Here is a 22,204-nt window from a genome sequence, read left to right on the forward strand (position 1 = left end):
AGGGGAATATATAGTAAAAGAGGGTGCTGTGAATAACAAAATTAACAAGAATACACTATGTAAGAGACAGCACTATACATAACAGCAGAGGAAGCTATATAATAAGGGACGGCGCCATATATAACTAGAGAGGATGGTATGTAATAAGGGACGGTGTTATACATAATAAAAGAGGAAACTATGTAACTAAGGATGGTGTTATACAGAATTAGTGAGTACACTATATGTTAAGTGACTGTGCTATACATAATCAAATCAATCAAATCAAATCAATCAAATCAAATTTATTATCGCCAAGTACATATTACATATATACAAGGAATTCTTTGTGGCAAAGAGGCAACATAATATATAACAACAGATACAACAAGTAACATCTAACAAGACAGATACAGTATATAGTCTACACATGACGATTTAATTGTTGAACAGAGAGTGGATAGAAGCTGTTCATATGGCGGTTGGTGCTGCATTTGGGGACTCTGAAGCGACGTCCTGAAGGGAGTAGTTGGAATGAGGAGTGTCCCGGGTGAGAGGGATCGGATGAAATTTTCAATGCGTGGGATCGAATACTCTTATCATAAAGATCCTGGATTTTAGGCAGGGGGGAACCTATAATTCTCTCTGCTGTTCTGAAAGTCCTTTGTAAGCGGAGTTTGTCATGCGCAGTGGCTCCCCCATACCAGACTATCAGAGAGGAACAAATCACAGATCTGATGACAGCATTAAAGAATAAGATCAGCAGATTCTTAGACAAACCATATCTTTTCAGCTGACGCAGGAAGAACATCCTCTGTTGTGCTTTTCTTATAACAGCATCCACGTTTTTCCCCCATTTAAGATCATGAGAGATGATAACACCAAGGAATTTGGTCTCTGTGACCCTAAGAACCACTTCGTCATGGATGTAGATTGGAAGTATCTCATGTTGATCTTTCCTAAAATCCACAACCATCTCAGCAGTTTTTTTAGTGTTGAGTACAAGATTATTGGCTTTACACCAGTCACATATTCTTTCCACCTCACTCCGATACAAGTCTTCAGCATTTCCCCTGATGAGACCAATCAGTGTCATATCATCGGCAAATTTCAAGATTTTTACTGAGTCTGCTGAAGAGATGCAATCATTCGTATAGAGAGAAAACAGTAACGGGGACAAAACACACCCCTGAGGTACCCCGATGTTTGTGACCAAGGTGTCCGAAGTGAATGGTCCAACTTTTACACTCTGTATCCTGGCTGTCAGGAAGTTATAAATCCACAAGCATAAGTTAAGAGGGACTCCAAGAGCTACCATTTTCTTATGAAGTAAATTCGGATCAATGGTATTGAACGCTGAGCTAAAGTCCATGAAAAGAATCCGGACATATGAGTGCAGTTCATCTGTATGATCCAAAATGTACTTCAGTGCCAGATTGACAGTGTCGTTTGCCGAACAATTCTCCTTATAGGCAAACTGAAGCGGGTCCCATAGCTTCTGCGTGAATTTTATCAGGTGGGACATCATAATTCTTTCGAAGACTTTCATAGCTACAGATGTGAGTGCTACTGGTCTATAGTCGTTCAACTCAGAGGATCCCACTTTCTTGGGGACAGGGATAATTGTGGAATTTTTCCAACACTGAGGTACAACGCACTCTTTCAGTGACACATTGTATATATTTGTCAGTATAGGGGCAAGCTGGGAAGCACATACTTTCAGACACATTGCAGATACACCATCAGGGCCAGGTGCCTTTTTGACCTTAAGTCCCTTCAGGATGCGTATCACCTCTGCCTCGGAGATCACTACTTGGGTGTTGCACAATGAATGATCTTTATATGAACAGACTGAGGAGCTTAGAGATGAATAGCCACTGTGTGTAGAGCTTGCCTCAAATCTGCAGTAGAATTCATTTAACTCTGCTGCCAGACTTCTGCTGGGGTTCACTATAGTGGGGTGGCTTTTATAATTGGTGACCTCTCTTAATCCTCTCCATGCAGATCTAGTATCTTTTGATGAGAACCTTTCCTCCAGAATCTTTGCATACTCGTGTTTGGCTAACTTGATCTCTTTAGATAGCGAGTTCCTAAGTTTCTTGAATTCAGTAATATCGCCTGCTTTATAAGCCTCCTCTTTTCTCTTACGGATCAACCTGACTTTATTTGTAAACCACGGCTTGTTGTTTCCCCGAAAGTGGACAGATTTGGATGGAATAAACGTGTCTTCACAAAAACGGATATATGAGGACACTGCATCAACCCATTCATCCAGACCCGAGCATGTTTCCTGGAATACCTCCCAGTCCGTGCATTCAAAGCATGCTTGTAGTTGCAATTTTGCCTCCTCAGACCATGTCTTCTTTGTATAAACTGTAGGTTTGGATGTTTTCAACCTTTGCCTGTAGGCTGGAATTAAATGAATTAGACAATGATCTGAAAAGCCCACTGCTGCTCTCCTCACTGCCCTGTAGGCCCCTTTTATGACTGTATAGCAGTGATCAAGCGTATTGTTCTCTCTCGTGAAGCAGTTTATATGTTGAGTAAATTTGGGGAGATCCAGGTTGAGTTTTCCTTGGTTAAAGTCCCCCATTACGATCACAAATGCTTCTGGAGATCCTTTCTCCCATTCTGATATTTTGCAAGCTAATTCACCAATAGCAGCTTTAACAGATGCTTGAGGTGGAATATATACTGCAACCAGAACCATAGATGAAAACTCTCTTGGAGAGTAAAATGGTCTACAATTGAGTGCAAGGTACTCTAGATCTGGAGAGCAGCCTTTTCCCAGTATGTTAACATCACAGCACCAGCTAGTGTTGATGTAGAGACATACCCCACCCCCCCTTTGTTTACCTGAAGCTACACAATCACGGTCAGCTCTGTAGATAACAAAACCAGGTAGATCCAGACTACAATCCGGGATGGTCTCATTCAACCAGGTCTCAATAAAACAAAGAGCAGCTGAATTGGCCATATCAGATCTCATGTTACAAAGTAAGTTCAGATCCTCCATTTTGTTAGATAAGGAACGGACATTAGCCAAGTGGAGTGAAGGAAGAGCTGTTCTGAACCCTCTCCTCCGAAGGCGTGCCAGGACTCCTCCTCTCCTACCTCTCTTGCAGTACACCTCCACAGGTTTCACAGAAGTAATGGATTTTATGTGCTCAATTGTTGAATTAGCAATCATGCTCCAAGAAGGGGAGTCCATGAGAAATTGCGGATGATTCCAGAATAATAAATCGTCCCTTGAAATCATAAGAGTAGGTTTACAGAGTGCAGTGGCCATGATTACACTCAGCTTGTAGCTATAAAGACTGAACAGTCACAGCTTAGCAAAGTTAAATGTACAACTTTCCATAAAGGGTGCTTCCAGCACTGCTGGGGGGGAGGGCATGGGTGCAACAAGACAGGGACATCAGGGGACATGCCAACAGTCAGTCCAAACCTGCCCAGCTCACCCCTTCAGCTCCACCTGGACCACAAGATCTCCAGAACATCTCCAGCACCGCACACTCCACCAGCTTTCCTATCCCGGGATCATCTGCATTCTGGAAATGGGTACAAGTTGTAGGAAAGTTGGCAGGCAGCTAGCAGCTTCACTCTCCCCCAGCTGAAACCAGGCACGGAGCTCCACGAGGACAGAAAGACACCGGTCCCAGCTGGTCGCAGTCTCCACACTACTCCCAGCTCTGCCGAATCCTGTAGCCCTACAGCTCCACGTGGACCACAAGATCTCCAGAACAACTCCAGCACCGCACACTCCACCAGCTTTCCTATCCCGGGATCATCTGCATTCTGGAAATGGGTACAAGTTGTAGGAAAGTTGGCAGGCAGCTAGCAGCTTCACTCTCCCCCAGCTGAAACCAGGCACGGAGCTCCACGAGGACAGAAAGACACCGGTCCCAGCTGGTCGCAGTCTCCACACTACTCCCAGCTCTGCCGAATCCTGTAGCCCTACAGCTCCACGTGGACCACAAGATCTCCAGAACAACTCCAGCACCGCACACTCCACCAGCTTTCCTATCCCGGGATCATCTGCATTCTGGAATTGGTTACAAGTTGTAGGAAAGTTGGCAGGCAGCCAGCAGCTTCACTCTCTCCCAGCTGAATCCAGGCACAGAGCTTCACGAGGACAGGAAGACACCAGTCCCAGCTGATCGCAGTCTCCACACTACTCCCAGCTCTGCCGAATCCTGTAGCTACGCAATGGTGAGTGCTCCAAAGGGAGAATTAACAATTAAACGGGGTAAAAAACTAAAAAAACTCAGGAGCCTCATGCCAGAGCAGCCATCTCCTCGGCACTCTATAATAAGGCGCGCTATAATAAGTACATACACTATATACTAAGGGACTGTGTTAGACATACTGTAATAAGTGAGTACACTATATACTAAGGGACTGAGTTAGACATAATAAGCGATAATGTCTTCCTCCACCTCCCTCTGTTCCTAAGGCCATTTTAAATCCCCCTTCCTCCCATCCCAATCCCCCATACCCCTCATTGTCCTCCTCCTCCCGCATCCCATTATTGTCCTCTCCCTCACCCCATCATTGCCCTCTTCACCACCTCCATCATTGCCTTCTCCCCCACCACTATCTTTGCTTTCTCCCCCACCTCTCCCATCATTATCAATTCCGCCACCTCCAACATTTCCTCCTCCCCCACCACCCCATCATCATTTCTTTTTCCCCCACCACCCCATCATTGCCCTTTCCACCATCTCCATCTTTGCCTTCTCCCCTACCACCCCATCATTGCCTTCTCCATCACCCCATCATTGCCTTCTCCATCACTCCAATCATTGCCTTCTCCCCATCACTCCAATCATTGCCTTCTCCCCATCACCCCATCATTGCCTTCTCCCCATCACCCCATCATTGCCTTCTCCCCATCACTCCCATCATTGCCTTCTCCATTGCCCCATCATTGCCTTCTCCATTGCCCCATTATTGCCTTCTCCATCGCCCCATCATTGCCTTCTCCCCATCACCCCCATCATTGCCTTCTCCCATCACTCCCATCATTGCCTTCTCCAACACCCCCATCATTGCCTTCTCCCCATCACCCCCATCATTCCCCTCTTCTCGACCTACACACACACACAGACACACACACAGAACCATTAACCTCTCTGCATATTCCCCCGCAGTGCTATGCATGCAAGCACGCAGACACATACCACACTCATCTCTACACAGACACATAAAACACACACATACATACCTTCAAAACACACATACATACATACATATAAAACACACACAAAGCACCTGTCCGCAGCATCACCGGCGCCCACACTTCCTCGCTCTGGCACAGCGGCTAACTGGCCGCTGAATGATGACATCATCCAGGGGTGCTGATCACTGCATCAGAGACAGGAAGCGGGGGTGTCGGGCAGGAAGCAGGACGGATCCTTGCAGCTCCACTCCTGCTATTTTCTCTTGCAGGCAGCGGAGCTGCTGGGATAGCTCCCTGCCCGCCGCACATGAGGGCAATCTGGCCAGGGGCCCCCTGGATTCTCAGACCTGGAGAAACCAGCCAGAGTGCCCTCATTATTAGCCACCCTGCAGGGGCTCCCTGGAGCCTCTGGGCCCCGGCGCAGCCGCACCGGTTAAACCGGCGGTATGTCCGCCCATGCTTTATCATTACTGTACAGCTTTCCTAGAAATTCACTAGTGTTTCAGTTATCACTTTTTCTTCTGCTAATATAAGGCACTTTATTTCAGCTTGAAGTGTTTGTATGTATTTGTTATATGACAACACAGCATGAACATGACTTTTCATCTAGATACATTTCTCATGGACATTTCGCAGAAAAACATAAGTAACACCACTTTATGGAGTCAAGAAAAGTACCACCTTCATACAGCGTAAAAAAATATCCTGAAAAGCATGAATACCACCAAACAGTGTTAGGTCTATGCTCCCATAAACATAAAAGGGTTCCATCTTCAAACAGTGTCTAAATCACTGGTACACATTCTGTGACCCACAATGCCAATCTGTGAGAAGCCCACCCATTAGTCTGGCACAATGTTAGGAATTGAATTATCAGGGTAATTATATAACTTTGTGAATTGTATTTAAACCAAATTAAATATAGAAAAACTGACTCAGTGTTATATCTAGTGCAGACCACGACTGAGAATCCACCACCTCCGTCTCTTCATGTCCTACACCAAGGCAAGCTTTGTGTATCAATTTGACCCAAATTGTTATTTCCATAAGACATATCATGATGTTTTGAGCAGGTTGTGGGATGCAGTAAAGGACAGGAGACAGAGCAAGAGTTAACGTAGTCTTACTTGAATAGGGGTATACTCCATGCAGGGAGGAGATAGGATAAACAGGGGTAAAACAGTTGGTATATGGGATGAGGTAAAGAATGTGAGAGAGATAGCAACAGTTCTCAAGGGTTAACTTATCAGTCCGAAGGCTTCCTGACTGAAGAGTCCACCGTGAGTACAGTGGCACCAACACGGTCAGCGCGTGGTGGATCCGGTGTCGTCCTGTGGGCGTCCTTGAGCCGAATCCTGACGGCAGAGGTTTGTCCTCGACATCTTTAATGGGTTCCTTGGTCCAGGGTTTGCTGCGCATGGTGCAATACAGTCCACAACACTATCGGAGCCTAACGTGGCTCGACAGATGTACACCGGAGAGTAAGAGCACAGTTCACGGTGAGTCACCCTGTCCTTCTTAAGCGGTGCGCGCGTAACTCATGGGCCTGGAGTGTCTGGCACCTCACGTTGCAGGAGTCAGCAGGCACATGGCAAGATACTGGTCACAGTTTTTGTGAGTTATCGCAGGGAAGCAGGAGTTTGGGCCTGTGCTATTCCGGTGCTCAAGATACGGAGCACACAACTCTCCCTGCCACACGCTGCTTGTTCCCGCCAAGTCTGTCTGCTTATGCGCGGGCAGTGGCTTCCTTTTAACCACTCCCTCAGATGTCCAGAGCAAAGGTTGGTCTGGATCTCTAAGCTTTCCCATGGACAACAGAGGAGACCGCCTCTACAGGTTAAGTCAGAAGGAGTAGTCGAATCAGGCTGAGTAGTTGAGACAGGTTGAGTAGTCAAATCAGTTTTTAAAGGCGAGGGCGGGGAAACACCCTGACCTAAAAGAGCAACTTCTTCAGGAACTTTAGGCACCTGCCCCTCTTCCAGGACTACATGTGGTAGGTCAGTGAATTCTTCTTCACAATAAGCAGCTGCGGGAGGAAGTACTTCAGGAAAACTCTGCACCTCCTCCACTTGATCAGGATCTCTTGATAAGCAAGGGCGTAGCATATTCTGATGGAACACTTGAGTAGGGGCGTCTTACACCCCCTGAGGTTGGAGTTTGTAGACAGGACCTTCAGGGCAGATTCTTCGTTTCACTCAATATGGAGATTTTTCCCATCGGTACTCCAGCTTGTCCCGCGGGTGCTTGTCCCCGAACGAACACACGATATCCGGCTTGAAGAGTTGTCTCTCGCAGGGGAGCTGTCTCTGGATGCTAAAGTTCCTGAAACTTAGTGTGCACAAGACGGTGTAGTGTCTGTAGCTGGTGATGATGTTCTCAAACCCAGGTGGACACCCCCGACCACGGGTAGTCCTCCTCTGGATCCAATTTCAGCTCAGTAATCTCTCTTCCCAGTCGGCCGAATAGCAGGGTATATGGCTTGTACCCGGTGGTGTGATGTACTCGGTTATTGTACACCCAAACTAATTCCGCTACGAATTCAGGCCAATGGGCCTTTCTGTCTCCCTCTAGCGTACTCAACACCTGAAGCTGATATATGCGGTGCTGTTCTTCCATTACTTGCCCCTGGAAACAGGCGCCTGGATAAGAATGGTTCCTCTTCAGGCAGCCGTACACTTGAATGAAATTCCTGCAAATGGCTTGTCCCGTTGATTCAGCAGTTTGATATCGAGTCAGAGTCACAACAGCAAATTTGGTGAAGTGGTCAGTCATCACCAGGCAATGTTCATATCCAAGGGAGGCCAGACCTATCATCAGATAATCTATCATCAACACTTCCAGGAGGGCAGAAGTTATGATGGTCTATGTGGGAGCTTGATGTTCCAGAGGTTTAGCTAACACAACAACTTCTACATTGCCGACATGCCTCTTCCACCACAGCTTTTAGTTGAGGATGGTAGACTATCTTCTGTAACCACTGAAAGATTTTCTCTGGACCCCAATGAGCTCCTTTTTCATGTGCCTCCGTGGCCACCTTATGAAGCAGCATCTCGGGAATCACCACTTGCCAGATAGCACCCAGTTGCAGCTGGATCTTCCGATACAACAGTCCATCTTTGAGGTGGAGCCTTTCCCACTGTCGAAGGATCTGCAGAGTCCCCAAGGACAGGGCATTTCTCTCTCTCTGACTGGGCAGTTGTTTTAGAGTTACCCACTGTCTCATTTGAGCGCGTTCCCATCTTCCTGTTGTAATTGAACCCACACATCACGGGGTCATCTCCGGATGCTGTCTGAATCTGTTCCTGTGTAGCCGCCAACGTCCTGGCAGAATCACAGAACTCAGGGATTTCTTCAGCCTCCAGTTCGTTGTCCCGGTTGGGTCCAGGCCTCTTGTGTGTCACTCGGGAAAAGGTGTCTGCATAAGTGTTTTCAGCTCCCCACCTGTAGGCGATTCTATATCGATACTTTGCCATCTGAGCCACCCAGCACTGCTCCAGGGCCCCTAACCTTGCGTTTTCCAAGTGAGCAAAAGGGTTTTTGTCGGTGCGTACTAGGACTTCGGACCCAGACAAGTATTTCCCATACTTCTCAATCATGGCCCACCCTAATTCCAGCAGCTCCATCTTGAATGAACTCTAGTTGTCTGGATTTCCCTCAGTGTTGTGGGGGGATCACTCTCTCTTTTCCACCCTGACTGTGCAACAACACAGCTCCGAGCCCATGCAGACTTCCATCAGGTTGAAGAATAAATGGTAGAGATAAATCTGCGTAGGTCAGCACCGATGCTTCATTCAGAGCCATCTTCAAAGATCGAAACGCCTCCTCCTGGCAATCTCCCTACAGAATAGTCCTGTTCTTTGTGCCAGATGGCATCCCTTTCAGCAGCTCCAGCAGTTGGTTCACAATGAGAGTAAAGTTCTTTACAAATTGCCAATAGTACCCTGTAAGCCTCAGGAATGCCCGAACATGTTTCACAGTTTTTGGGGTGGGCCAATCCTGTACCATTGCAACTTTTTCACAGGATGGTCTCACCCCTTCAGCTGAGATGACGTGTCCCAGGTACTCAATCTGAGTGCGAAACAGGTGACCCTTCCGAGGCGTCATTTTCATGCCGTGTGTCTGAAGATGACTCAACACCTGTTCCAGCCTTTGCAGATGTTCCTCAAACATGGCAGCGTAAACAATGATATTGTCCAGATAGATGAGAGTGGCCTCAAATTTAATTTAAATCACCTAGACACCTCTCCATGAGTCGCTGAAAAGTCCCGGGGGCGTTAACAAGGCCAAACTGCATCCGGTTGGATTCAAACAACTCCATAGGCAGTATGAAGGCTGTCTTCACTCAGTCGTGCTCAGACATGGGTACTTGCCAATAGTCACTGGCTAAATCCAGCGACGAGAAGTATTTTGCACTTTCCAGGGCAGACAATGACTCTTCACTCCTTTGTAGTGGATACGAATCTCACACAGTGCAGGCATTCAATTTCCGACAGTCCACACAGAAACACAGAGTCCCGTCTTTCTGGCTTTCTCTAATAACACCATTCTGTTGCAATTGTGTCAGCAACCCCTTGACCTCTTGGTACAGTACATTTGTGGTGGGATCTGTCAGTATCGTTCCCCAAGGGTGCAGCATTTCCAGTCGGAATTTCATGGGTGATTGCTGTAGTGCAGCCAAAATCATCGTCATGACGGGCAAATACGTCCTGATATTGCCCCAGTAGAACTTCCACCCATTTTACCTGTTGAGGTGAAAGTTCAGTTAATTCAGCACATATTTGTTCCAGGATTCAGCACCCCTCCTGTAGGTCCTGGGGTTCTGATGCAGTAGACAAGTCTACTGCCACTGTCCAAGGATCTCCCTGTTTCACTGTCAGTTGAACAGCCTGTGGTGGTATCAGCTCTTCCTGTATGCCCAGAATTTGCGCCACTTCACTCATGGGTGAAAGCGTGAGGTTACCTTCCCCCAGGTTAACACATCGCACTGGTACAGTTCTGTCATGCACAGTAGCTAACATTCGCGCAGTGAGGAGCCCTGGAGGTAGCTGCTCCATCAAAGCTGGCTCTATCTGAATCTCGACTCCTTCCAGAGGGGTGCAAGCTTGGACAGGCAGGGTGAGCATGGTTTGGCCCGGTGGTAGAACAAGGTTGGCTGTGGCTGGAACAATCACTTTTCCCAGTGCCTTCCCATCACTAGAGGTTTCTTGGGCTTGGGACACATGGATCAACTTCTGGAACACTCTCCTCTGGGGAGTATGAGGGCTCCACTGTTTCAGGAACACATCTGTCGACTCATTGATAAGAAGACTCCCGAGTTCCTTTAATACATTCATCCCCAGAGTAACAGCATGAACGTTGCCTGCATCTCCGGCAGTCAACACTTCTCCCTTCTGACCCAGATCTTTGCCACAAAGAGTAACTTGCATGCAGACTACCCCTGCGACTGGGATGGGTAAATGATTAGCAGCCATCAACTTTATCACCAGGCCCCATTCAGGCCGCATCGTTTCGGGGAAATGTCACCTGAACTATGTCTCAGGCACCGTGGTCACTTGAGATGTGGTGTCAACCAAACAATGTACAGCCCGGCAATCCATTTTGGCCCAAACGAGAGGACATATGGAAACTAGACTTGTGGGACTTCTGGCTCTCCTTCTTGACTGTTCAGGCTCCGGGTGGCGTCCCCCAGTCACGGAGCCTCCTAGTTTAACAGACGGCATTGGAGGGGTCACCCCCGTAGTACCCAACCCCGAGCCAAATGTCCAGTGTCACCGCAGTTGTAGCTTGTAGGTAGGTCTTCTCTGCGGGATGTTCTCATTTCCTGACGAGGCTCAGGGCCAGTTCTGCCCCCCAGACAAGTTTCATGATGCTGTGGGTTTTTTGTCTTTCACTCAGAAAATTCTTCTCGTATATCCTGGATCTCTTTCCGCAACTCTTCCACACAGTTCGGTGACCATGGTCACAGATACATCCCTGCTCTGGACCTTCCCCATTGGGACTGTCAACCCCTGCTCCTGTTCACACATGTGCGCTTCGCTCTCAACTTCTAAAAAGGTCATGCGTGGATTTACCCGCAAGCGCTCCTGCAAGGCCGGTATCAGTAGCGCATCTCTCAAGCCTGTCACCAACTGATCCTGCAATACTATGTCAGTAGACCCTATGCCTACACCGTCTTTCTTGATAATTGCAGTATGGATCTTCTGTAGCATGTTTATGTACTGGGTCACAGACTCCCCATCCCTTTGAACACGGCTAAATAAACGCATGCACAATTTCCCCACATCCGTGGGGTCTCTGTGCTTTTCTTCCAGTATTTGAAGCACCTTGTACTGTGTGCATGAAAATTGCAGTCATCTTGTCTACACAGGCTATTAAATTACATTTAATGGCCACCATTGGTTAGTGTAAATTCACCCTGATATTATTACAAGAGTTGTACCTTTAGTTCAGTGTTTTCATCATCATTAATTCAGCAGCATATTGTGTATGATAATGACAATTAATTCTTGTGAATGATGGAGAACAGGACAGATGGATGCCCAATCACACATCATTCACACAGCCCTATAAATAAACATTGTATATCTAGTCTGAACTGGCATCATCTATCCAGAACATCTTGGCATGCAAATTTTACATTTTCTTGTAAATGTAGCAGAATTGCAGACAACGTAAAATTTGTTCATTTGTGTATTACCGAATACACTTTTACATGGAAAATATACTTACATATACTTAGGTTCAATGATACATATTTGCATGTTCATTTAATAATTAATAACCTCTTCAAGACCGCAATACGTATACAGTGGGGCAAAAAAGTATTTAGTCAGTCAGCAATAGTGCAAGTTCCACCACTTAAAAAGATGAGAGGCGTCTGTAATTTACGTCATAGGTAGACCTCAACTATGGGAGACAAACTAAGAAAAAAAAATCCAGAAAATCACATTGTCTGTTTTTTTTTCATTTTATTTGCATATTATGGTGGAAAATAAGTATTTGGTCAGAAACAAGCAATCAAGATTTCTGGCTCTCACAGACCTGTAACTTCTTCTTTAAGAGTCTCCTCTTTCCTCCACTCATTACCTGTAGTAATGGCACCTGTTTAAACTTGTTATCAGTATAAAAAGACACCTGTGCACACCCTCAAACAGTCTGACTCCAAACTCCACTAGTGAAGAACAAAGAGCTGTCAAAGGACACCAGAAACAAAATTGTAGCCCTGCACCAGGCTGGGAAGACTGAATCTGCAATAGCCAACCAGCTTGGAGTGAAGAAATCAACTGTGGGAGCAATAATTAGAAAATGGAAGACATACAAGACCACTGATAATCTCCCTCGATCTGGTGCTCCACGCAAAATCCCACCCCGTGGGGTCAGAATGATCACAAGAACGGTGAGCAAAAATCCCAGAACCACGGGGTCACGGGGGGACCTAGTGAATGAACTGCAGAGAGCTGGGACCAATGTAACAAGGCCTACCATAAGTAACACACTACGCCACCATGGACTCAGATCCTGCAGTGCCAGACGTGTCCCACTGCTTAAGCCTGTACATGTCCGGGCCCGTCTGAAGTTTGCTAGAGAGCATTTGGATGATCCAGAGGAGTTTTGGGAGAATGTCCTATGGTCTGATGAAACCAAACTGGAACTGTTTGGTAGAAACACAACTTGTCGTGTTTGGAGGAAAAAGAATACTGAGTTGCATCCATCAAACACCATACCTACTGTAAAGCATGGTGGTGGAAACATCATGCTTTGGAGCTGTTTTCTGCAAAGGGGCCAGGACGACTGATCCGGGTACATGAAAGAATGAATGGGGCCATGTATCGTGAGATTTTGAGTGAAAACCTCCTTCCATCAGCAAGGGCATTGAAGATGAAACGTGGCTGGGTCTTTCAACATGACAATGATCCAAAGCACACCGCCAGGGCAACGAAGGAGTGGCTTCGTAAGAAGCATTTCAAGGTCCTGGAGTGGCCTAGCCAGTCTCCAGATCTCAACCCTATAGAAAACCTTTGGAGGGAGTTGAAAGTCCGTGTTGCCAAGCAAAAAGCCAAAAACATCACTGCTCTAGAGGAGATCTGCATGGAGGAATGGGCCAACATACCAACAACAGTGTGTGGCAACCTTGTGAAGACTTACAGAAAACGTTTGACCTCTGTCATTGCCAACAAAGGATATATCACAAAGTATTGAGATGAAATTTTGTTTCTGACCAAATACTTATTTTCCACCATAATATGCAAATAAAATGAAAAAAAAAACAGACAATGTGATTTTCTGGATTTTTTTTCTCAGTTTGTCTCCCATAGTTGAGGTCTACCTATGATGTAAATTACAGACGCCTCTCATCTTTTTAAGTGGTGGAACTTGCACTATTGCTGACTGACTAAATACTTTTTTGCCCCACTGTATATACTGACCTGAGATATAAGAGAATATCATCCCCATAAAGGTGACAATCCAGCAGTTTTCGGCTGTCCACTATATCTGACAACTTGCCGTATCACAAATTATCGGTGTTGACACCGTCCATATCTGTTTAACCCCTTAGTTGCTGCTGTCAAAAGTGACTACATCAAATAAATGGTTAAAAGATTGTGGGGGCTTGCACTTTAATCTAATTGACACACCGAGATCATGATTGTGTGGTCCTGATGTTTGCCATAGCTGTTCATGGCCAAATAGCGGCCTTAGAGTCTCCTGCTATAGCGGTCAGTTCAGAAGTTAGCGACATTTAGGTGGTAAACAAACACTTTTTCATTCCGGCTATACCACTTTGCATTAATTCCTAAAAATCACCTGAAGGGTTAATAAACTACCTTACAGCGGTTTTCAATATGTCAGGGGGTGCTGTTTTGAAAATGGTATCACGTTTGGGGTTTTCCAATATATAGCACCCCTAAAGTCACTTCAAACCTGGATAGGTCCCTCAAAAAAATAAATTTTGTAAATTTCCTTGAAAAAATGAAAAATTGCTGCTACATTTTTAAACCTCCTAAAAGGCTAACAAAATAAATTACAGTTTAAAAAATTGTGCTGATGTAAAGCCGACATGTGGGAAATGTGGTTTATTCATGTTTTTCTGTGGTATGACTATCTGGATTAAAGGGATAATCATTCAAAGTTTGAAAACTGCAATTTTTTTTAACATTTTTGTCAAGTTTCTGATACTTTTATAAATAAACACAAAACATATCAATCTAAATTTACTATTATCATAAATTATAATGTGCCGCGAAAAAACAATATCAAAATCACTGGGATTTGTTGAAGCATTCCAGAGTTATGACCACATAAAGTGATATTGGTCAGAATTTAAAAAATTGGCCCGGTCACGAAGGGGAAGACACAAAATATACTGTATACTAAAAGAATACTTTGTTGGATTGTTTTATTGAAAGACAATAAAGGAATATAAGTGAAACATAGAAAGAATACAAAGAATTATAATACCAGGAATGTTGTTCTCTGTAATCCTTACAGCATAGCTATGAATGTTTACCCTAGGGAAAATCAAAAGAGTGGTAGAGTAAGGAGTGCGTGTAAGTAATTCAATATGAGTTAAATCTAATTCACATAAATTGCCTAACCAGGATGGAGGAACACCGAAATCTTAGTCCATGCTCTAACAGTCAATCCATCAGCACATCCCCTGGAATACATACCTCTGTTCATAAATGGACTAGATAGCATTACAAGCATGGTATGTTTTATATTATATGAGTAAAATGAACAGATTGTAGTGTAAATGTCAGCATGATTTACAAATGTCTTCGATAGAGACAACCAACAATTTATGGATTGTTTAAAGTCACAAATGCTCCAAAATATTTACATGCTTGAATGCAATGTGGTATCTATTTCATTTAACCCTGTGTGCAAATAAAGTCCGTGGCGCCTCACTTAAGAGTCTCAAACACGGGACTAGCCAGATCTTCCTCCAGGGAAGGACCAGCCAAGGAGTGGCTCCTTCCAGAAACCACCATTACCACCATATTAAGTGGCCCTTTAAGTCAATATCCAGCTCTTTACGAGTTTACAGATATGACAAGGGAAATACCAAGGCCAGGTATCCATCCACAGACAGCTGTTTCGGGGTGTTGCCCCTCATCAGTGTGGAGTAGGATTCTGGCTAGGTGGTAATATGGTGGTAAACTCGTAAAGAGCTGGATATTGACTTAAAGGGCCACTTAATATGGTGCTAATGGTTTCCGAAAGGAGCCACTCCTTGGCTGGGTCCTTCCCTGGAGGACGATCTGGCTAGTCCCGTGTTTGAGACTCTTAAATGAGGCTCCACGGACTTTATTTGCATATTTGTATTTCCCAGGGAGCAATGCACCTATGATTTCACTGTGATTGAGTGCCTTTGCCGGCTGTGGCTGTCGCAGTGTTTTCTTTGACTGGTCTCCCTGAGGTCAGTAATTGTTTCATGATTTAACCCTGTGTACAATTTTAGGAAAGTCTTGAGCTACATCTTTGAATGGTGTATTTTTATATTCATGGATTTACTCTATTATACTTGGTCTTGAACAAGCAAATCTAAAAATGATATTAAATATGTATACGTCATACAAAGCCAACATTTTATACTGATTTTTTTATCATTTAAATAAGGAAAATCAATGAAAAAATACATAGGCTAAGTTTTCCTTACACGAGAATTGAGATGCAGTACTGTGTTGCTTGGTTTCCTACATATTGAAAAAGAAAATAAAAATTGCATTTCATTCATAAATCCAAAAACTTTTTGCATAAACCAGCATGTTTCAGTTTTTTGGCACAATGTACTTCTAAACATGAATGATGACCTTGTATTGTGAGAAAGGCATGTCTAGTAGTTCAACAATTACTTTTTTTTGTAAAGTATTGTTAATACAACAATAGTGATAAATGCATTTAATTGCATTTATATGTACTCTATCAATGAGACCTAAGCAGTAAGGCAAAATCCTATTCACTTTCGATGCAGTAAGTCAAAAGCTGAGAGTTATATCCTTGGGACATTGGGATTTATGGGTTAGCAGCAATGCTGATGTCTGGTACTCTGTATAAACAATCCAGACAGCTGCATTCCAGACCCTAAAACAGGTGGAATAAGGGCAAAAAAAAGATATGAATTAGGGTGCTTTCAAGCACACTGTTCTGAGTCAAAGTGAAAAGTAAATTCCAAAGGAAATATAAAGAAACAGCTTAAGGGCTAATTCATCAGCACTGGTGTTTCATATGCCAGACTTGGTACAGGATGCACTGGAGTAAGGCCTCTTTCACACTTCCGTTTTTTTGGTCAGTTGCAATCCGTGAAAAAATGCAAAAGACGGATCCGTTTCCGCACAACGTATGCCACCGGACCCGTTGTTTTGACGGATCCGCTGAAGTCGGAAATTTAAAGGAACCGCAGCTTGGGGGAGAGAGAGAATTTTTTCTGCCGCTAGAACGGGATTTGTGGTTAAATTTCTGGCAAGGAAATTCTTCTGGGCATGCTCAGTGTAAAAAGCCATGCAGACAATTTTGGCGGGTCCGTCAAAAAATGGATCCAACGGATGACCATCCGTCAAAATCCGTCACTAATGCAAGTCAATGGGGAAAAAAACGGATCCCCCAAAAAAAGTCGGATCCGTTTTTTTTGCAAAACGGCGAATTTTGACTGATGGAAACAAACAGAAATGTGAAACAGGCCTAAGATGCACCAAATTCATTACGAGTCGTTCAACACTTAATGAATTTGGTGTATCTTTCAGCTGCTGTGCACCAGTCTGAGAAATAACCCGCAGCCATTGACTGAAGTATATTTCTGTTGTATTGTACGCCACTTTTGTGGTGTAAACTATGACGAATTGGTTTGGCCACGCTTGGCCACACTCCCTCTTGCTGAGCTCTTCCAAAATTAGCAACATTTTTAAACATTTCAAACAGTTTTATATCAGATTTTCGGTGCAAACTGTTTCTTGAATCACCCCATTTATGATTGTTTCTTGATTCACTAAGGGGTGGTTCACATTGCGTTATGGAAGTCCATTTAACGGATTTAACGCGATCAAAAAAAGCAGTTGCGTTAGCGCAGTCCGTTTAACGCATGTGTTGATCAGACTGCTCTAACGCAATGTGAACCTAGCCTTAAGGAATTGGCTACAAAAACTGCATGAAAAACTGCAATGGCATTTTTACAAAAACTATGGATATTGTAAATTAATATCACTTTGCCATAATGACTGAAAAAAAAATATTCTTTGGTGTTAGAAGGGTATGTTCAAACATGGTGTTTTTGATGTGTTTCTTTTTTTCTGTATTGACATATTAATGTGCTGAGCTTGAAACCAAATATATTAGACCAGGCATAGGCAAAGTGCAGCCCAAGGGCCACATCAGGCCCTCTGGCTGCTCTAGTCTGGTCCACATGTAGGGAAGGTGACCTGACGGACGGACGGACGGATGTGTCAGAATAGAGAAAGATAGGTTTGCACAGTTTAGACAGGTGTCAGTTACTTCAGTGGGGAAACAGCTAGGAAAGTGTAGTGGACGTGCAGTACCTTGGGTTGACCATTAGATGGCAGGGAGGAGTGTGAGCAAAGGACTTGACATCAGCTTAGGGCTTTAGAAACCGTTGGTCATGGGGGCGGAGTTGCAGTGACAGGGGACCGGGAGAGATATAAATACTGAGGGAGGGATCCAGAAAGTTCCAGTCCCCAGGGGGAGCTCCAGTGACAGGAGGACTACGACAGTTCGTGCGCTGTGAGGAAAACCGTACCAGGGGGACTGAGGAGAGAGAACGTCAGGGGGGTCGTCCTGACAGGAAGAACCGCAGAAGAGACGAGACACCGGGTGTGGGACATCGTGTTGGACACGACGACTGATCAGTGGAAGTGCTGTTGGTTTATGGGCCTAAGGCGGCCACAGTGACGGACCTGTCAGGAGCGTCGACGAGTGCAGAAGGGACGGTGTGTGCATACACGTCCCCAGTATAGAGTACGGTGTGTGAGAAGCAGCCCTGGAAACGGAGGGCCGTGAGGTAAAGAAAGTGCGGTGAGCTCTGAGGCCGTCAGACGGACGGCGAGTGAAATAAACTTGGACCTGTTGCACCCAGAATCTGCCTCCATCTTGTCTCTGTTTTATCTCTGTGCGGTAAGAAGAGAGACCACCCCCCAGCTCGGCCACCGACCCCTACACACAGACCGAGGTATCTGAAGTGCTGATAACACTGGCCTACTGGCAGCAACATGCCGCAACTTCCCCGCTCTGCATCCAGATGCCAGGCTGCAAATAGCAGTAAGTATAATGGTGGAGGAGTGAGCTGTCGGCTCCTTCTTCCATCATTCAGCGTGTGCAACTGAGACAGCATACACGATGACATCACTACATTGTGCCTGCTGTGCAGTGTCAGTGCAGACAGCAAAGACCGAACCAGAGCGCTGAGGGAAAGGAAGCAAGGTGATGGATTTTTCCTTGTGTGACTGTATATAGGAGGGCTATGTGAGTGCTTATACTGTAAATTGGGGGTCTGTTTGGGGGCTCATATTGCATACAAGGGGTCAATGTTGAGGCTCATACTGTATATAGGGAGACTATGCAGGGGCTGACATTGTATAAAGGGAGGCTATGTGGCAGCTCATACTGTATATATGGGGATGAGGGTGGCTCATACTGCATACAGGGGGTCAGTGTTGGGGCTAATACTGTATATAGGGAGACTATGCAGGGGCTGATACTGTATATAGGGAGGCTATGTGACAGCTCAGCCTCATACTGTATATATGGGGATGCGGGTGGCTCATACTGTATTTGGGGTGACTGTGTGGGGATTATACTGTATCTACGGGCTGTGTTGGGGGCTCATGCTTGGAACTTTTTTTCCCGTTTTCCAGTACACTGTATGATAAAAGCATTTGTGTTGTTCAAAATTACCACTCGTCCTGCAATAAACAAGCCCTCACATGGCCATATTGATGTAAAAATAAAATAGTTATGGCTCTGAGAAGAAGAGCAGCAAAAAACAGAAATGCACAAACTAAAATGGGTTGCATCGTGAAGGGGTTAAAATTATTGTGATTAATATTTAGCAGACCCCTGCCCCTCTGAAAAATGAATTGCCCACCCCTGTATTATACCAATGGCAACTATGCACAATTATACAAATGCCAAAAATATAAGATACTACGCAGAGTCATGGTATTACTGGGCAGGTATGGGGTCATATGGAGCCTCCGTGAAATCAGTGCTTCCATGGAAGGAAACTTCTATAACATGCATTTAAGTGAATAAATCACAATGTTCTTGTCTCACAGATTTTGGAGAAGAAAATCCTCCATAGTTCCCTGAGTGAATTTATAGGCACTTTCTGGTACATTATTGGTTCCTAAATGCCTATATATGCTTAATTATTTATCCAGTAAGATCTTATAGGTAGGGAGGGACCGTTCTCCGTTTGTCTCACTGTTTATTCATTGGTGTTGATTACATGTAATTTCTCTTGCTACTTATTTCGTCAGTTGTGTAAGGCTATTTTATTATATTTACACTACATAATTTAACAATAATATCACAGATTATGGTTTCGCAGTATGGATTTGTAGTAGTATTATGAGCATGTGTCTTTACATAAAATGGTGCTTATGGGAAACATGAATGCCGGATGTAAAATACGTAATATATGATTAAACACCAATTTGAATAAAGATCAATTACCAACATCACACCGCTTTTTAGACTCCTGAATGCTAAATTGACATTATCAGGGTTATGACACTGGTTAATAAGTAAGATCTGGCAGTTATTGAAAATCAGTAGATACAGCAGTATTTCCACATGTTAAATGTAAGTAATAGCATTTTCATCATTTATTATTAACCTTAATGTACATTTCTTTCTCGCAGTGAAAAAACTTAACATGAAGGCCCATATTAACATCACTGGTGATACACTGACAATGAAATTTCACCGGCCAAACCAAAATATCAAGCTCGAAGGTTTCATTCTGGGATATGGTAGCAATTACTTTTCAAACCAATATATCCAATGGCCAGATAACGGGAAGTCATATATAACAGATGTTGGTAAGTTATTGTTGTTTTTTATGAAAATATATTATTTGTCATTTATAGTATTTTGTCATAGAACAAAGATTCCCAAGGAAATTGGTTGTATATTATGCTAACCACCGATAATAGGATTTGTAGTGTGAAATGAAAAGGATTTTTAAATACTAAAATGAGTTAGTGCTTGTTGAGATATAAAAAACTGCATATAGATAAATACCTGTCATATGTGGAGTAAGTTGACCATGAACATGACTCTACAACATAGCTTCACTTCTCAAAACCAACTGTTTTGGAAGGGAAATACATTGTTCTCATGTAAAGTTTGTGTATATAAGCAGGAAGGTATAAACATAAAGATGGATATGGCTTAGGGGAGAAACTGTTTTCCATCATTTTTATATAGTTTAATTTCCACTCATTTATTTCATGACTGCTCTGTAAAGCATTATTTTGTCATGGGACCTTCTTTGGTAGCAGAAAATATTTTTTCTGTCATTCATGTTGCCAAAGATGTGGCTCTCAGTAAAGTTGTGGCTGGGCTGCTTTAGTTTTGAGCAGCTGGTTGGAAAAAATATTAATCATTCAAATACCTTGTACCCATCTGTAAGTGACTATAGACACCATTGTTCTCAGACAATATTACACGTCTTGTACTTATAGCTGCATTAAAAGTAGAAGTTTACAACTAATGTGATGTTTTATTGGATAATTAAGCAAGCCTTCAAAATAAGTTTGATTTCTTCATCACTATGTTGATACTCATGATGTAGCCAGTTTGACACCAATCCCATTGTTTCATACACAGCACAAGCATTGGTGGCTGTGGACCCACTGCGCCACTGGCCTGTCTTACCCTGGAAGGTTTACCTGGTCTTCACTAGCACTTCTGATAGTGAGGATAGGCTTGGGCCACAGAATATCCACTAGGTGCCACTCCGACCCAGGGGTTAGATCAGGTATAAGAGGTACAGAAGGGGAGAGACAGAAGCGTAGTCAGACGGTCCAGGGTCAGGGCAGGCAGCACAAGTTCAGGATACATAGCCGACGTCAGGAGCAGAGAGAACAGACAGGGCAAGAAGACCAGCTGGGTCAGTAACAGGAGGGATAAACAACAAAACACCTTGACTGGGAACTAGATGCTAACAGAAAACTGGAACCTAAGCTCTGGCCAAAGTATGGAGGGCTGAGATGCCTGATGTAGCACCTGCTGGTTGGTGATTGGCTGGAAATCCAACCCTCATTGACCGCACCTTGAGAAAGCGAGGCGAAATGCACGTTGGTGGCGGCATGTGTCGTGTCCTGACAGCATTCACTATGGGTAAGCACACTTAGTGTTGGGTTGATCTAGTACTTATTTGAGTGATGGCTGCACTTATTGAACATATTTTGAATGTATTGATCGTTACCTCGCTATTGCCCATAGGATGTTTAGCACTTAGCACTTTACTATATCTATTATTTTGGCTGTCAGGTCATGTGTGCCAATTTTTCTACCTGATCCTGTTTTTGTGACATTTGTCTATAATATCCATGTTATGTATGTAATCTATTACATGTTTTGACTTTTTTGATATTTTGCGAGTTCAATAAATTTATATCTTTTTATTGATATTTGTACTTTGTACTCCAAGTTTTTTTGGTTTATGATATATTTCAGAGTGTCCGTCTCTTGTTTTCCTGGACCTAACCACATGGTTAGTTGTCTCACAGCATTTTTGGTTTATATGGTATGGTTCTTTGTTTTCTGACACAAAGAGAAGCAGCGTAGTGACCACAATGACTAAGGCGGTGCTGAGGAGGCATGCGAGTTACTGAAGTGAAAGTACCCCCCCCGTTCGCCACCCCCTTTTGTGGCCAGACCAACAGAGGCTCTTCTCAAAAATGTCAGGGGTGCATATGCTTTCAGCAGACTCCCAATGTTATGGTCGGCGGAACGCACCAGATATAAAATAATAAGAGGTGCGTTCGCCGCCCGGGGTCCACCGTGCGGTAGTTGGTAAGACCG

The 22,204-nt window shown here is 44.2% G+C and overlaps 1 protein-coding gene across 14 annotated transcripts in view; it reads left to right on the forward strand.

Moving 5' to 3' along the window:
• ABI3BP (ABI family member 3 binding protein) overlaps positions 1 to 22,204 on the forward strand; it is a 733,533-nt gene that overhangs the window by 145,260 nt on the left and 566,069 nt on the right. For all 14 annotated transcript variants that reach the window (XM_073586187.1, XM_073586193.1, XM_073586188.1 and 11 more), the window contains exon 2: positions 20,035 to 20,214. In XM_073586187.1, the coding sequence (XP_073442288.1) occupies positions 20,035 to 20,214 (180 nt within the window). The remainder of the gene's footprint in view (positions 1 to 20,034; positions 20,215 to 22,204) is intronic.

The sequence above is a fragment of the Dendrobates tinctorius genome, unplaced genomic scaffold, assembly GCF_039654945.1.
Source record: "Dendrobates tinctorius isolate UK_male_01 unplaced genomic scaffold, ASM3965494v1 ptg000091l, whole genome shotgun sequence".
Classification (NCBI taxonomy): Eukaryota; Metazoa; Chordata; class Amphibia; order Anura; family Dendrobatidae; genus Dendrobates; species Dendrobates tinctorius.